This window comes from Schistocerca nitens, chromosome 6, assembly GCF_023898315.1.
Source record: "Schistocerca nitens isolate TAMUIC-IGC-003100 chromosome 6, iqSchNite1.1, whole genome shotgun sequence".
In the NCBI taxonomy this organism is placed as follows: Eukaryota; Metazoa; Arthropoda; class Insecta; order Orthoptera; family Acrididae; genus Schistocerca; species Schistocerca nitens.
The window spans coordinates 404,629,850-404,647,902 of record NC_064619.1 but is presented as its reverse complement, the minus strand read 5'-3'; the positions used below and the strand labels follow the sequence as shown (position 1 = coordinate 404,647,902).

The 18,053-nt window shown below is 41.8% G+C and overlaps 1 protein-coding gene across 1 annotated transcript in view; it reads left to right on the top strand.

Annotated features, from left to right (window-relative positions):
* LOC126263654 (unconventional myosin-Ie-like) overlaps nt 1-18,053 on the top strand; it is a 390,931-nt gene that overhangs the window by 308,667 nt on the left and 64,211 nt on the right. The window contains exon 14 of the mRNA XM_049960758.1: nt 2,275-2,424. Within this exon, the coding sequence (XP_049816715.1) occupies nt 2,275-2,424 (150 nt within the window). The remainder of the gene's footprint in view (nt 1-2,274; nt 2,425-18,053) is intronic.

The following is an 18,053-nucleotide window of genomic DNA, read 5'->3' as shown; positions in this document are numbered from 1 at the left end:
AATCTACTATGTGTAAGACAAGAGCTCATGAGTGGTATAAACCTTTCAAAGAGGGTCTAGAACACAATAAAGGCAATGACAGCCCTGGACGCCCTAGCACATCAGTTACTCACTACAATGTGTGTGTGTGTGTGTGTGGGGCGGGGGGGGGGGGGGGGGGGGGATAGATGTGTAAAATTGCAGAATCATCATCAGAGAGGTTGCTAATGATGTTGGCATAGTCTTTGGCTTGTGCCAAGCAACTTCTGTGCCAGCAAAGTTTGTTTCAAAATTGTTGAAATTGGGCTAAAAATGATGTCACATAGACATCACTATAAGGTTATTCTTACTGTTTTGTTTGATTACAATGGGATAGTGCACTACAAGTTTCTGCCTTACAGTCAAATTGTCAATAAGGAATACTATCTGGAAGTTACTTGCCATTTGCATGAACCAATCTGAAGAAAACAATCAGAATTGTGGCAAAACTACTCATAGAAACTGCATCACAACACTGCTCCCGCTCACGCCTCAGTGCTTGTTAGTGATTTTTGGGCGAAAAATAAAACCGTTATGTTGCCTCAGCCACCGTTTTCCCCAGACGTGACCCCTGACGACTTCTTTCAAGGTTGAATAGAACCAGGACAGGACGTGATTTTGCCACCATTGATGAGATAAAAACAGAATTGCTGAAGGAGCTGGCCACCATAATGAAAAGTGAGGTCCAGAAGTGCTTCTGAGATTGGGAAAACCACTGCCACAAATGTATTATATCTGAGGGAGTTTACTTTTAAGAAAAACATAAATTTCTGTCACTCTTTGATCACACTTCATATGTGGTGTGAACTCAAGAACATCATGCAGAAACCAGTTCAGGAAACTAGGAATACTAACTACTGCTTCCCAGTATATTTATTACTTAATGAAATTTGTCAATGAAATATATATTTCTCTTTCATCTAAGGCTTGGATCATGCAGTTAGTGTTAGAAATAAGAATAATCTTCACAGATCTTCACAAACTTACTTTCAATAACTTGTCAGCAGCCATAAAAAGTTTAACTACTTCTAAAGTGCAGTGTAAGAGGAGCATAAAGATTTTATTGATGGCCAACTCCTCCTCCTCCTCCTCCTCGATTGATATATGTCTGATGTGTATATGTTACTGATAACGTCAAATAATGTGAGTATTAGTACAATCTGACTTTTTTATAATTTCACGTCGGTAATGGAATAGTTGTAAATAAGGGCTATAAAATGATTTTTTCTATTTGATGATGTATGGTTCAATAGCCTAAGAATTATCAAAACTATGAATGTCTGGGAGTTGAGCATTTACATTCTTTGTGATGAATTATTTATTACCTTTCAACTGAAAATATGTTTAAGATATTTTTGACTTGTCCACATCCATGAGGACCATTTCTCTTTGGATCTGTAGAAGGCTTATTAGCATATTTGTTTTTCTTTGTAGATATTTTTTGCGTCTTCTTGTTTTTCTGACAAGTTCTACATCCTGGTGAATCTTCTCACTGTGGCCATTGGAATAAAAAGTACATCTAATAAAATTTAATCAGTGGGCAAAACTTAGTTGTCAGTTGTTTCATACATAATGTTCTGCAGTTGTTTTTGTAATTTTAATTTTAATTGTGTCAAATGAAAATTCAGTTAAGAAAACTACTAAATTATGTGACATACTTGCTGATAAGAATTTAGCTTTAAGGGGTGTAATGTTTAGTACTGCTGACAGATACATATAAAAGTAAAAGTGATGACACTATCCTAGCTTTTGTAATTATTAGTTCCTTCCTCAGGGAGAGATAATTTGGGAAAGGTGAAAAAGAAAGGGTAACATCCTAAACTCCTAGGATGAGAATTACTTGCTCTTATTTTTTAAACCTCACTGTGGAAGAAGCTAACAGTTACAAAAGCTAGGATAATATCATCGCTTTTGCCTTTAAATATATCTATTGACAGCATTAAGAATTTCCCTCATTGAGGTAAGGGTTGCCCAGCAATTTGGCAATTCTGTTTCATAATATATTAATTTTCATTTTATTACCTTATGTTTTCCATAGAGTTGGCAATGTCATAGAAATCCATTTTCCAATAATAAAATAACTTGTCAGTAAACCCTCTCTTTAATTCTTGCCAGACTCATAGTTCCATGTGTACTTCTATTTTACTTGTGCAGCAGATTGTCTTTATAATCATAAGAAATGTAAACTGCAGCTCAGATTGTTGAAAGTGACGATATCACACTGACACTCTAAGATTCGTATTTATTTGTTTTTAGATGTATAAAACCAAATGAAACCAAACGACCACGAGATTGGGAGGAGCTGAGGGTAAAACATCAGGTGGAATATCTTGGACTGAAAGAAAATATACGTGTCAGGCGTGCTGGTTTTGCTTATCGGCGGCCATTCAGAAAATTTCTGAACAGGTAATTTAATTTTAGTTAATGAACCATACCTCCAAGTGCATGCTAAGTAAAAGGTTATCAGCCATGCTCTATACATAATGTTCACATTAAGTGTTTCCATTACCAAATGGAAACTCCTATAAGAACATATATGAAGACTGTGATCGATTGTCTCTTTGCTGCAGCTTGTTTATTATGTTTGGTGGTAATAATCAATTTGATAACACAACGAATGTGGGGTACAGGTATATTTATATTTCATTGCGAAGCAGACCGCGGTATCAGAACAAACATCAATAGGGGTGCATGTGCTTGTGTGTAATTGCCATGGATATACTATCGAAATTTGATTATGTGGTGCTACTATTAATTATTGTTTTTTTTGGTTTGTCAAATTACATAATTCTCCATTACAACTTTTCGTGATGTTACGTGTGTGTGCGCGCGTGTATGCATGCACGCGCATTTTTGTGTGTGTGTGTGTGTGTGTGTGTGTGTGGGGTGGGGTGTTATGATGATGATGATGATGATGATGATGATGATGATGAGAGAAGAAAGAAGGTGAAACCCAGTGCCAGCACATAGCCTACTCCTTGCAAACAGCACCAAGGGGGCCTCCAAGCTTAACAACCCCATCTGACACACGGATCACCATTACTAGTGTCACATGCTCTCAGTTCAGGAGACACTGTGGAGAGGTTTGGTATTTAAACCAGGGCATTGACACGGAGTCTTGTGATCAGGAACTTTACGCCACCACCTCTCCTCCTCTTGCTGACCATATACTGGTAGTGAAAACATTCTCCACAACCAGGATTTGAAACAGCTTACCCCCTGGTAGAGTGCCACCACTCGAACATGAATAGCGACCTCAGCCACGGAGGCAGATAATTAGGTTATGTGTAAATTGATTTAAAAGGAAAAGGAAATATATTGCTTTAATATCACTTACATCATTGTTTTTGCATTGGAACTGTCATTGCATCCTAATATTGTGGTTGTGACTTTTATTAAGTCAGTTTGGTCATCAATAGTTGAAAAAGAAACTATCGTTCATAAAAAACATTGTAACACTGGTATTTATATAGAATCACAGTGAATGTGTTCTAAATGAAGCATGTAGGAATTACGTCTTTCCAAACTGAGAGTAAATATGTAAGAAGATAGTGTGCACTTAGGTGGAATAGCCACAATTCTGCTAAAAATGGGAAAGAGCCTTGTACCTTCCATGCTGACTGTAACCCAAGCATCAGATTTCATTTTCTGTTTGCATTGTGGAATTGAGCCTAGGCTCTCTGCTTAACCACAGTTGATATGATAAAAGCTATACTTGCAAAAATAGGACAGGTGAGGATCTTACAACACTTCTGATATAAGAGCCATTCTCACTTGAATAAAACAGATAGATTGTCTTTGTTAAGGCATATGCAGACAAACAATGCACTGAAGTATATGAAAAAGAGTACCTGCTTTGTAGAACTTAAACACAAGAAAAAATTTGGCTGATGTTGCTCGGATAATTTGATAATAGCAGTATGGATAAATAAAAATCTTTAGGTAATGAGGCCTGCAAGTGAGATATATCATCAAATAGTGATACGTTGGCAGTAGATCATTAGACTTTGGAGTCAGTTGGACCGTCAGCAAGAGAGTCTACCTTTTGTTGCTGCTGCAGGTAATGCAAGTATATCACTTGCTTGCTAATTTTACTTATGAGCTTCAAACAGGAGCGACTTATTTTCAGTTATTTTAGTGGATACCTGTTCACTTTCTTAATTTTTTGTGTGTTTTAAGTGCTTGCAGGCACAGTCTAATGTTCTAACAACTGTGTAGCATGCAGTTTGCTGTCTTTGGTGTGTATAGGGACTGTGATTGCTGTGGTCAATTCGAGCTAAGTTGGTGACCCTTAGCGGTGCTCCAGGTAAGTGTTGGCTTCCTTCACTCAGCATGAAGCTGTAGCCAGTGGGCATCCCTGTGAGGGGGCCAGATGTGGGGATCCGGGCTATGTCCAGTACGATCCATGTATACCCCGATCGGCCCACTACTATGGCCACGGTGGGGGTACTGCCCCCACTGATTAACTCGAAACCCATGGTCAAGTGGGGGGTTGTTCCAAGGAGATTGGATGGTTTGTGGGAAGAGACCAAACATCGAGGTCATCGGTCTCGGATTAGGGAAGGACGGGGAAGGAAGTCGGCCGTGCCCTTTCAAAGGAACCATTCTGGCATTTGCCTGGAGTGATTTTGGAAAATCATGGGAAACCTAAATCAGGATGGCCAGACATGGGATTGAACCGTCGTCCTCCCGAATGCGAGTCCAGTGTGCTAACCACTGCGCCACCTCGCTCGGTCTCCAAGGAGAGGCAGGCAGCAAAAGACTTCACGGGGAGCCAATCGGAGGGCCATTTTGGTTCATTTGATGAACAGGTTTCGGGCACTGTCTGTAGCTGATGAAGTCCCTGAGCGCGATGCAGTCATTCACCTGTCCCAAAGGAAGCCTCTCGGCCCACAAGGCCTGGTCATTTGTGGGCATTAGGCTTGTAATGGAGAAACATAGGAATTTGAGTGCCAAGGAGGGGAAGGAATCCAGAGTGCATTCTGTGTGTATGCTGGGAGAGCTCATTCCAGGTGTGAAAAGGGTGCTTCCGGTTGCCGTGAAGAGCACAGGGAGCAGCCAACTGCAGGTAACAGCTCATGTCGGAACTAAAGATGTGTGTTGCTTTGAATAGGAAGAGATTCTCTCTGGTTTTGGGCAGCTAACTGAAGTAGTAAAGATTGGCAGTCTTGTTTGGAAGATGAAGCCGGAGCTCACCATCTGTAGGATCATTTACAAAAGCAACTGTAGTCCTTTGTTACAGAGCCCAGTGGAGGGTCTGACTCAGAGGCTCAGGCGTTTCAGGGACAATGTAGGCTGCAGATTCCTTGATTTGTGCCATAGGACGGTGGGTTTCTGAGTTCTGCTAAATAGGTCAGGCATCCACTGCAAGCAGGAGGGGCTACAGAAGTAGCAGGGGCTGTGTGGAGGTGACTGGGTAGTTTTTTTATGTTAAGAGGATCTTGAGAAGGTGCAGAAAGGGCTTCAGTTTCAAAGGGTGCAGGATGAGCTCAGGAAGAGGGTAGCCATAGGAACAATCAATATTGTAGCTGTAAATTGCCATAGCTGTGTTGGAAAAAAACAGAGCTCAAATTGTTATAGGTATGGAAAGCTGGCTAAAGCCGGAAAGAAGTTCAGCTGAAATTTTTACAAGGGACCTAACTGTGTTCAGAAAGGATAGTTTAAATAAAGTAGGTGGTGGAGTGTTTATTGCTGTCACAAATAGTTTACCTTACAGTGAAATTTAAATTAGATAGTTCGTGTCAGTTAGTATGGGCAGAGGCTATACTTGATAACCAGAATAAATTAATAATTGGTTCTTTTTACTGACTCAGTTGCTGAACAGTTCAAAGAAAACTGGTTGCATTTCAAATTGGTAGCTCAATCATACAATAATAGTTGGTGGTGACTTTGGCTACCGTGGATATGTTGGTGAAAATACACATTTAAAGTCAGAGGTAGGTGCAAAATCCTTTCCAAAATCATTCAGAATGTGTTCTCAGCAAATTATTTTGGACAGTTAGTTCAGGAGCCCACTGAAAGTGTAAATGGTTGCAAAAACATGCTTGACCACTTAGCAACAGATAATCGTGAGTAGATAGGGAGCATCATGATAGATAGAGGGATTAGTGACTACAAGGTTGTTGTAGCTAGATTGAATCCTGTAACATCCAAAACCACCAAAATTATACACATAATACTTCTATTTAAAAAAGCAAATAAAAATCCACGTGAGGCCTTCCTAAGAGACAGTCTTCACTGCTTCCAGTCTGAATATGTAAGTGTAGACGAGATGTGGTTTAAATTCAGAGAAATAGTATCTACAGCTGTTGAGAGACATATACCGAATAAATTAATGAGAGATGATATTGATCCCCCATGGTATACTAAACAGGTCAGAACACTGTTGCAGAAGCAATGAAAAACTCATGCCAGAGTTAAAAAAAAGAAAAACACTCAAGATTGACAAAGCTTTAGAGAAGCTCCAAATGTAGTGGCAAACTTAAGTGCAAGATACTTTTAATACTTTCTGCAGTGAAACCCTGCCTCGAAATCTGGCAGAAAATCCAGAGAGATTGTGGTCGTATATAAAGTACGGCCAGCAGAAAGACACAATCAGTACTTCACTGCGTGATAACAGTGGTGATGTTACTGGTCACAGTGCCACTAAAGCAGACTGCTAAATATGGTTTTCTGAAATTCTTTCACCAAAGAAGACAAAGTAGATACTCCAGAATTCGAACCAAGAACAACTATCAACATAAATAACTTAGAAACAGGTGTCCTCAGTGTGGCTTATCAGCTTAATGTAAATCACTTAATAAAGGCAAGGCCTTGATTGTATAAGAGTCAGGCCCCTCTCAGAGTATGCTGATATAATAGCTCCATATACAACCAATCACCTGTTGAAAGATCTGTACCTAAAGACTGGAAAGTTGCAGAAGTCAAACCAGTACCCAAGAAAGGAAATAAGAGTAATCTGCTGAGTTACAGACCCATATCGCTAACATCTATTTGCAGTAGGGTTTTGTAACATATACTGTGTTCGAACATTATGAATTATCTTGAAGAAAACAGTTGCTTGACAAACAGCCAACATGTATTCAGAAAATATCATTATCGTGAAACACAACTGGATCCTTATTCTCATGAAGTAATTAGTGCTGTTAACAGGGGTCTCAGATTGATTCCATATTTTTAGATTTCCAAAGGCTTTTGACACCGTACCTGACAAGCGAATTCTAATCAGATTGTGAGCCTATCGAATATTATCTCAGTTGTGCGACTGGATTCATGATTTCCTCTCAGAAAGGTCACAGTTCATAGTAACTGACGGAAAGTCATCATGTAAAATGGAAGTAATATCGGGCATTCCTCATGGAGTGTCGTAGGACCATTGCTATTCACAATATACATAAATGACCTTGTGGATGACATCGGAAGTTCACTGAGGCTTTTTGTGGATGATGCTGTGATATATCGAGAAGTTGTAACAATGGAAAATTGTACTGAAATGCAGGAAGATCTGCAGCGAATTGACGCATGGTGCAGGGAATGGCAATTGAATCTCAATGTAGACAAGTGTAATGTGCTGCGAATACATAGAAAGAAAGATCCCTTATCATTTAGCTACAATATAGCAGGTCAGCAACTGGAAGCAGTTAATTCCATAAATTATCTGGGAGGTACGCATTAGGAGTGATTTAAAATGGAATGATCATATAAAGTTGAACGGCGGTAAAGCAGATGACAGACTGAGATTCATTAGAAGAATCCTAAGGAAATGCAGTCCGAAAGCAAAGGAAGTAGGTTACAGTACACTTGTTCGCCCACTTTTTGTATACTGCTCACCGGTGTGGGATCCGTACCAGATGGGGTTGATAGAAGAGGTAGAGAAGATCCAACGGAGAGCAGCGCGCTTCATTACAGCATCATTTAGTAATCACGAAAGTGTTACGGAGATGATAGATAAACTCCAGGAGAGACACTCAGTAGCTCGGTACGGGCTTTTGTTGAAGTTTCGAGAACATACCTTCACCGAGGAGTCAAGCAGTATATTGCTCCCTCCTACGTATATTTCGCGAAGAGACCATGAGGATAAAATCAGAGAGATTAGAGCCCACACAGAGGCATACCAACAATCCTTCTTTCCACGAACAATACGAGACTGGAACAGAAGGGAGAACCGATAGTGGTACTCAAGGTATCCTCCGCCACACACCGTCAGGTGCTTGCAGAGTATGGATGTAGATGTAGATGTAGATGTAGAAATAATTTAGGGCATCTACTGTTTGTGATTACATAAATGATTTAGGCCGCAATCTGAATAGCACTCTTAGATTGTTTGCAGATGATACTGTCATTTACTGTCTTATAAGGTCATCAGGTGATCAAAACAAATTGCAAAATGATTTAGACAAGGCATCTGTATGGTGCAAAAAGTGGCAGTTGAGTTTAACCAATGCAAAGTATGAAGCCAGAGAGTAATAAAAGGAACGCACTATGTTTCAGTTACACAATAAATTTCACAAATCTGAAGGCTGTAATTGCAACTAAATACGAGGTCTGTTAAAAAAATTCAGGAACTTTGTCCACAAAATTTTTCTATGTTTTCAAAATACTCTGCTCTACAATTGATATACTACTCCTAACGCAGTTTCCATTTCTGGAGGCAGTTTTGATATGCCTCTTGCTGGATCATGCAAAGCACTGTCTGGGAATTTTCTTTTATCACGTCTATCATTGCAAATCTTTGTCCTTTCACTAGGGTTTTCAACTTTGGAAACTAAAAAATGTCTGCAGGGTAGATTAGATAAGATTAGTTTTTCGTTCCATAGATCCGTGCTGAGGAGATCCTCATGGATGTGGAACATGTCAAACAAAGATGCTGTAACTTACCAAACAAAAGCATTGGTATGTTGATAGGAGACAATAAAAAACACACAAACACACACACAAATTTCAAGCTTTCGCAACCCACGGTTGCTTCATCAGGAAAGAGGGAAGGAGAGGGAAAGACGAAAGGATGTGGGTTTTAAGGGTGAGGGTAAGGAGTCATTCCAATCCCGGGAGCGGAAAGACTTACCTTAGGGGGAAAAAAAGGATGGGTATACACTCGCACACACACACATATCCATCCACACATGTACAGACACAAGCAGACATATTTAAAGACAAAGAGTTTGGGCAGAGATGTCAGTCGAGGCGGAAGTGCAGAGGCAAAGATGTTGTTGAATGACAGGTGAGGTATGAGGGGCGGCAACTTGAAATTAGCGGAGATTGAGGCCTGGTGGATAACGGGAAGAGAGGATATATTGAAGAGCAAGTTCCCATCTCCGGAGTTCGGATAGGTTGGTGTTAGTGGGAAGTATCCAGATAACCCGGACGGTGTAACACTGTGCCAAGATGTGCTGGCTGTGCACCAAGGCATGTTTAGCCACAGGGTGATCCTCATTACCAACAAACACTGTCTGCCTGTGTCCATTCATGTGAATGGACAGTTTGTTGCTGGTCATTCCCACATAGAATGCGTCACAGTGTAGGCAGGTTAGTTGGTAGATCACTTGGGTGCTTTCACACGTGGCTCTGCCTTTGATCGTGTACACCTTCCGGGTTACAGGACTGGAGTAGGTGGTGGTGGGAGGGTGCATGGGACAGGTTTTACACCGGGGGCGGTTACAAGGGTAGGAGCCAGAGGGTAGGGAAGGTGGTTTGGGGATTTCATAGGGATGAACTAAGAGGTTACGAAGGTTAGGTGGACGGCGGAAAGACACTCTTGGTGGAGTGGGGAGGATTTCATGAAGGATGGATCTCATTTCAGGGCAGGATTTGAGGAAGTCGTATCCCTGCTGGAGAGCCACATTCACAGTCTGATCCAGTCCCGGAAAGTATCCTGTAACAAGTGGGGCACTTTTGTTGTTCTTCTGTGGGAGGTTCTGGGTTTGAGAGGATGAGGAAGTGGCTCTGGTTATTTGCTTCTGTACCAGGTCGGGAGGGTAGTTGCGGGATGCGAAAGCTGTTGTCAGGTTGTTGGTGTAATGGTTCAGGGATTCCGGACTGGAGCAGATTCGTTTGCCACGAAGACCTAGGCTGTAGGGAAGGGACCGTTTGATGTGGAATGGGTGGCAGCTGTCGTAATGGAGGTACTGTTGCTTGTTGGTGGGTTTGATGTGGACGGACGTGTGAAGCTGGCCATTGGACAGGTGGAGGTCAACATCAAGGAAAGTGGCATGGGATTTGGAGTAGGACCAGGTGAATCTGATGGAACCAAAGCAGTTGAGGTTGGAGAGGAAATTCTGGAGTTCTTCTTCACTGTGAGTCCAGATCATGAAGACGTCATCGATAAATCTGTACCAAACTTTGGGTTGGCAGGCCTGGATAACCAAGAAGGCTTCCTCTAAGCGACCCATGAATAGGTTGGCGTACGAAGGGGCCATCCTGGTACCCATGGCTGTTCCCTTTGATTGTTGGTATGTCTGGTCTTCAAAAGTGAAGAAGTTGTGGGTCAGGATGAAGCTGGCTAAGGTAATGAGGAAAGAGGTTTTAGGTAGGGTGGCAGGTGATCGGCGTGAAAGGAAGTGCTCCATCGCAGCGAGGCCCTGGACATGCGGAATATTTGTGTATAAGGAAGTGGCATCAATGGTTACAAAGATGGTTTCTGGGGGTAACAGATTGGGTAAGGATTCCAGGCATTCGAGAAAGTGGTTGGTGTCTTTGATGAAGGATGGGAGACTGCATGTAATGGGTTGAAGGTGTTGATCTACGTAGGCAGAGATACGTTCTGTGGGGGCTTGGTAACCAGCTACAATGGGGCAGCCGGGATGATTGGGTTTGTGAATTTTAGGAAGAAGATAGAAGGTAGAAGGTAGGGGTGCGGGGTGTCGGTGGGGTCAGGAGGTTGATGGAGTCAGGTGAAAGGTTTCGTAGGGGGCCTAAGGTTCTGAGGATTCCTTGAAGCTCCGCCTGGAAATCGGGAATGGGATTATCTTGGCAAACTTTGTATGTGGTGTTGTCTGAAAGCTGATGCAGTCCCTCAGCCACGTACTCCCGATGATCAAGTACCACGGTCGTGGAACCCTTGTCCGCCGAAAGAATGACTATGGACTGGTCAGCCTTCAGATCACGGATAGCCTGGGCTTCAGCAGTGGTGATGTTGGGAGTAGGATTACGGTTTTTTAAGAAGGATTGAGAGGCAAGGCTGGAAGTCAGAAATTCCTGGAAGGTTTGGAGAGGGTGATTTTGAGGAAGAGGAGGTGGGTCCCGCTGTGACGGAGGACGGAACTGTTGCAGGCAGGGTTCAATTTGGATAGTGTCTTGGGGAGTTGGATCATTAGGGGTGGGATTAGGATCATTTTCCTTCGTGGCAAAGTGATACTTCCAGCAGAGAGTACGAGTGTAGGACAGTAAATCTTTGACGAGGGCTGTTTGGTTGAATCTGGGAGTGGGGCTGAAGGTGAGGCGTTTGGATAGGACAGAGGTTTCGGATTGGGAGAGAGGTTTGGAGGAAAGGTTAACTACTGAATTAGGGTGTTGTGGTTCCAGATTACAATCCGACAACAGCTTTCGCATCCCGCAACTACCCTCCCGACCTGGTACAGAAGCAAATAACCAGAGCCACTTCCTCATCCTCTCAAACCCAGAACCTCCCACAGAAGAACAACAAAAGTGCCCCACTTGTTACAGGATACTTTCCGGGACTGGATCAGACTGTGAATGTGGCTCTCCAGCAGGGATACGACTTCCTCAAATCCTGCCCTGAAATGAGATCCATCCTTCATGAAATCCTCCCCACTCCACCAAGAGTGTCTTTCTGCCGTCCACCTAATCTTCATAACCTCTTAGTTCATCCCTATGAAAACCCCAAACCACCTTCCCTACCCTCTGGCTCCTACCCTTGTAACCGCCCCTGGTGTAAAACCTGTCCCATGCACCCTCCCGCCACCACCTACTCCAGTCCTGTAACCCGGAAGATGTACACGATCAAAGGCAGAGCCAAGTGTGAAAGCACCCAAGTGATCTATCAACTGACCTGCCTACACTGTGATGCATTCTATGTGGGAATGACCAGCAACAAACTGTCCATTTGCATGAATGGACACAGGCAGACAGTGTTTGTTGGTAATGAGGATCACCCTGTGGCTAAACATGCCTTGGTGCACGGCCAGCACATCTTGGCACAGTGTTACACCGTCCGGGTTATCTGGATACTTCCCACTAACACCAACCTATCCGAACTCTGGAGATGGGAACTTGCTCTTCAATATATCCTCTCTTCCCGTTATCCACCAGGCCTCAATCTCCGCTAATTTCAAGTTGCCGCCCCTCATACCTCACCTGTCATTCAACAACATCTTTGCCTCTGCACTTCCGCCTCGACTGACATCTCTGCCCAAACTCTTTGCCTTTGAATATGTCTGCTTGTATCTGTATATGTGTGGATGGATATGTGTGTGTGCGCGCGCGAGTGTATACCCGTCCTTTTTTCCCCCTAAGGTAAGTCTTTCCGCTCCCGGGATTGGAATGAGTCCTTACCCTCTCCCTTAAAACCCACATCCTTTCGTCTTTCCCTCTCCTTCACTCTTTCCTGATGAGGCAACAGTTTGTTGCGAAAGCTTGAATTTTGTGTGTGTATATATATATATATATATATATATATATATATATATATATATATATATATATATATAGAGGGAAACATTCCACGTGGGAAAAATATATCTAAAAACAAAGATGATGTGACTTACCGAACGAAAGCGCTGGCAGGTCGATAGAGACACAAACACACACACAAAATTCAAGCTTTCGCAACAAACTGTTGCCTCATCAGGAAAGAGGGAAGGAGAGGGAAAGACGAAAGGATGTGGGTTTTAGGGGAGAGGGTAAGGAGTCATTCCAATCCCGGGAGCGGAAAGACTTACCTTAGGGGGAAAAAAGGACGGGTATACACTCGCGCACACAAACACACTCACACACACACACACACACACACACACACACATATACAGACACAAGCAGACATATTTAAAGACCAATATGTCTGCTTGTGAGATGTCTGCTTGTGTCTGTATATGTGTGGATGGATATGTGTGTGTGTGTGCACGAGTGTATACCCGTCCTTTTTTCCCCCTAAAGTAAGTCTTTCCGCTCCCGGGATTGGAATGACTCCTTACCCTCTCCCCTAAAACCCACATCCTTTCGTCTTTCCCTCTCCTTCCCTCTTTCCTGATGAGGCAACAGTTTGTTGCGAAAGCTTGAATTTTGTGTGTGTGTTTGTGTGTCTATCGACCTGCCAGCGCTTTCGTTCGGTAAGTCACATCATCTTTGTTTATATATATATATATATATATATATATATATATATATATATATATATAATCAAATTAATGATATATAATTAATCATATGTGACGACTGCGATTCTCTCCTGTCACTAAGTATCGCCAAAATACCCGAAAAATATCGTGTTAACTAATTCAATCCAAATCAAGCGATATCTAAATAGACGTTTCTCCAAATTTTACTTCCCAACACAATATCTGACCGTGCATTTATCCCAGTTTAGCATAGAATAACCATATTAAATAAGATTTAAGGACATTGACAAAAAAATTTGTTTCTAACATCAATAAACAAAAGAATACCAAAGTTGAGTGATGAACCCACAATTTTACACGACTCTCATTCAAAGTAATCACAACCCGTGTGGTTTGACAGCTACCCACCTTTGAATTACCCACTATAGAATGTTAGCACCAATAGCAAGTGAGCTTCACTGCCATTGTTCGACGTTTAAGAAATTAATTTCGGGCGCCCTTGTCCAAGTAGCAAAGCATTACAATACTTCTGGTAAATGCTACGGCACACGAATTTAGACACGTACCCTCCAAAAGTTATAAAAAAATACACATTCAGCGGCATTAATGATATATATATATAAAGTACATCATTTGTTTCTATTAAAAAATTTGTCAATGGAGTAGAAGGAGTTGGCCACTAGTAAGTCTTTCAGGCTCCTTTTAAACTGATCTTTATTTGTAACTAAATTTTTTATGTTTGATGGCAAATTATTGAAGATGAGTGTTCCTGAGTAGTGGACCTCTTTTTGAACTAAAGTAAGTACTTTTAAGTCCTTGTGCAGATCATTTTTGTTCCTGGTAATGTATGTATAAAGTGAGCTGTTTGTTGGAAAAAGAGATATATTATTTAGGACGAATTTCATTAAGGAGTAAATATACTGAGAGGCAGTAGTTAGTATACCCAGTACTTTGAAGAGGTTTCTACAGGATGTCCGTGAATTTACTCCACAAATAATACGTATTACTCGCTTTTGGACTCCGAAAACTTTTGTTTGACTTGAAGAGTTACCACAAAATATTACCATATGACATTCTGGAATGAAAGTAGGCAAAGTATGCAAGCCTTTTCATTTTCATGTCGCCTATGTCAGCTGACACTCGAACTGCAAATACAGATTTGTTAAGGCATTTCTGCAGTTCTGTGGTGCGCTCGTCCCAACTGAATTTATTATCAAGTTGTAATCCCAGGAATTTAAGACTGTCAACCTCTTCTATCTGCTCTTCTTCATACTTTATGCATATGCTGGGTGGAACCCCCCCCCATGAACCATGGACCTTGCCGTTGGTGGGGAGGCTTGCGTGCCTCAGCGATACAGATAGCCGTACCGTAGGTGCAACCACAACGGAGGGGTATCTGTTGAGAGGCTAGACAAACGTGTAAACGTGTGGTACCTGAAGAGGGGCAGCAGCCTTTTCAGTAGTTGCAAGGGCAACAGTCTGGATGATTGACTGATCTGGCCTTGTAACAATAACCAAAACAGCCTTGCTGTGCTGGTGCTGCGAACGGCTGAAAGCAAGGGGAAACTACAGCCGTAATTTTTCCCGAGAGCATGCAGCTTTACTGTATGATTAAATGATGATGGCATCCTCTTGGGTAAAATATTCCGGAGGTAAAATAGTCCCCCATTCGGATCTTCGGGCGGGGACTACTCAAGAGGATGTCGTTATCAGGAGAAAGAAAACTGGCGTCCTACGGATCGGACCGTGGAATGTCAGATCCCTTAATCGGGCAGGTAGGTTAGAAAATTTAAAAAGGGAAATGGATAGGTTAAAGTTAGATATATTGGGAATTAGTGAAGTTCGGTGGCAGGAGGAACAAGACTTTTGGTCAGGTGATTACAGGGTTATAAATACAAAATCAAATAGGGGTAATGCAGGAGTAGGTTTAATAATGAATAGGAAAATAGGAATGCGGGTAAGCTACTACAAACAGCTTAGTGAACGCATTATTGTGGCCAAGATAGATACGAAGCCCACACCTACTACAGTAGTACAAGTTTATATGCCAACTAGCGCTGCAGATGACGAAGAAATTGAAGAAATGTATGATGAAATAAAAGAAATTATTCAGATAGTGAAGGGAGACGAAAATTTAATAGTCATGGGTGACTGGAATTCGAGTGTAGGAAAAGGGGGAGAAGGAAACGTAGTAGGTGAATATGGATTGGGGCTAAGAAATGAAAGAGGAAGCCGCCTGGTAGAATTTCGCATAGAGCACAACACAATCATAGCTCACACTTGGTTTAAGAACCATGAAAGAGGGTTGTATACATGGAAGAACCCTGGAGATACTAAAAGGTATCAGATAGATTATATAATGGTAAGACAGAGATTTAGGAACCAGGTTTTAAATTGTAAGACATTTCCAGGGGCAGATGCGGACTCTGACCACAATCTATTGGTTATGACCTGTAGATTAAAACTGAAGAAACTGCAAAAAGGTGGGAATTTAAGGAGATGGGACCTGGATAAACTGAAAGAACCAGGGGTTGTACAGAGTTTCAGGGAGAGCATAAGGGAACAATTGCCAGGAATGGGGGAAAGAAATACAGTAGAAGAAGAATGGGTAGCTTTGAGGGATGAAGTAGTGAAAGCAGCAGAGGATCAAGTAGGTAAAAAGACGAGGACTAGTAGAAATCCTTGGGTAACAAAAGAAATATTGAATTTAATTGATTTTGGAGAAAATATAAAAATGCAGTAAATGAAGCAGGCAAAAAGGAATACAATTGTCTCAAAAATGAGATCGACAGGAAGTGCAAAATGGCTAAGCAGGGATGGCTAGAGGACAAATGTAAGGATGTAGAGGCTTATCTCACTAGGGGTAAGATAGATACTGCCTACAGGAAAATTAAAGAGACCTTTGGAGATAAGAGAACGACTTGTATGAATATCAAGAGCTCAGATGGAAACCCAGTTCTAAGCAAAGAAGGGAAAGCAGAAAGGTGGAAGGAGTATATAGAGGGTCTATACAAGGGCGATGTACTTGAGGACAATATTATGGAAATGGAAGAGTATGTAGATGAAGATGAAATGGGAGATACGATACTGCGTGAAGAGTTTGACAGGGCTCTGAAAGACATAAGTCGAAACAGGGCCCCGGGAGTAGACAACATTCCATTGGAACTACTGACGGCCTTGGGAGAGCCAGTCCTGACAAAACTCTACCATCTGGTGAGCAAGATGTATGAAACAGGCGAAATACCCTCAGACTTCAAGAAGAATATAATAATTCCAATCCCAAAGAAAGCAGGTGTTGACAGATGTGAAAATTACCGAACAATCAGTTTAATGAGCCACAGCTGCAAAATACTAACTCGAATTCTTTACAGACGAATGGAAAAACTAGTAGAAGCCAACCTCGGGGAAGATCAGTTTGGATTCCGTAGAAACACTGGAACACGTGAGGCAATACTGACCTTAAGACTTATCTTAGAAGAAAGATTAAGGAAAGGCAAACCTACGTTTCTAGCATTTGTAGACTTAGAGAAAGCTTTTGACAATGTTGACTGGAATACTCTCTTTCAAATTCTGACGGTGGCAGGGGTAAAATACAGGGAGCGAAAGGCTATTTACAATTTGTACAGAAACAAGATGGCAGTTATAAGAGTCGAGGGACATGAAAGGGAAGCAGTGGTTGGGAAGGGAGTAAGACAGCGTTGTAGCCTCTCCCCGATGTTATTCAATCTATATATTGAGCAAGCAGTAAAGGAAGCAAAAGAAAAATTCGGAGTAGGTATTAAAATCCATGGAGAAGAAATAAAAACTTTGAGGTTCGCCGATGACATTGTGATTCTGTCAGAGACGGCAAAGGACTTGGAAGAGCAGTTGAATGGAATGGACAGTGTCTTGAAAGGAGGATATAAGATGAACATCAACGAAAGCAAAACGAGGCTAATGGAATGTAGTCAAATTAAATCGGGTGATGCTGAGGGAATTAGATTAGGAAATGAGACACTTAAAGTAGTAAAGGAGTTTTGCTATTTGGGGAGCAAAATAACTGATGATGGTCGAAGTAGAGAGGATATAAAATGTAGACTGGCAATGGCAAGGAAAGCGTTTCTGAAGAAGAGAAATTTGTTAACATCGAGTATAGATTTAAGTATCAGGAAGTCATTTCTGAAAGTATTTGTATGGAGTGTAGCCATGTATGGAAGTGAAACATGGACGATAAATAGTTTGGACAAGAAGAGAATAGAAGCTTTCGAAATGTGGTGCTACAGAAGAATGCTGAAGATTAGATGGGTAGACCACATAACTAATGAGGAAGTATTGAATAGGATTGGGGAGAAGAGAAGTTTGTGGCACAAGTTGACCAGAAGAAGGGATCGGTTGGTAGGACATGTTCTGAGGCATCAAGGGATCACCAATTTAGTATTGGAGGGCAGCGTGGAGGGTAAAAATCGTAGAGGGAGACCAAGAGATGAATACACTAAGCAGATTCAGAAGGATGTAGGTTGCAGTGGGTACTGGGAGATGAAGAGGCTTACACAGGATAGAGTAGCATGGAGAGCTGCATCAAACCAGTCTCAGGACTGAAGACCACAACAACAACGGGTGGAAACCTCTTACAGGTTCTGAATTGCATATTGTGAGTCTTTTCGAAGTTTAATGTCAGTGAGCTGGCTTTAAACCATTTATTAATATCCATGTAAATATCATTAGCAGATCTTTCTAGCACTGCTCTCAACATAGTATTTATTG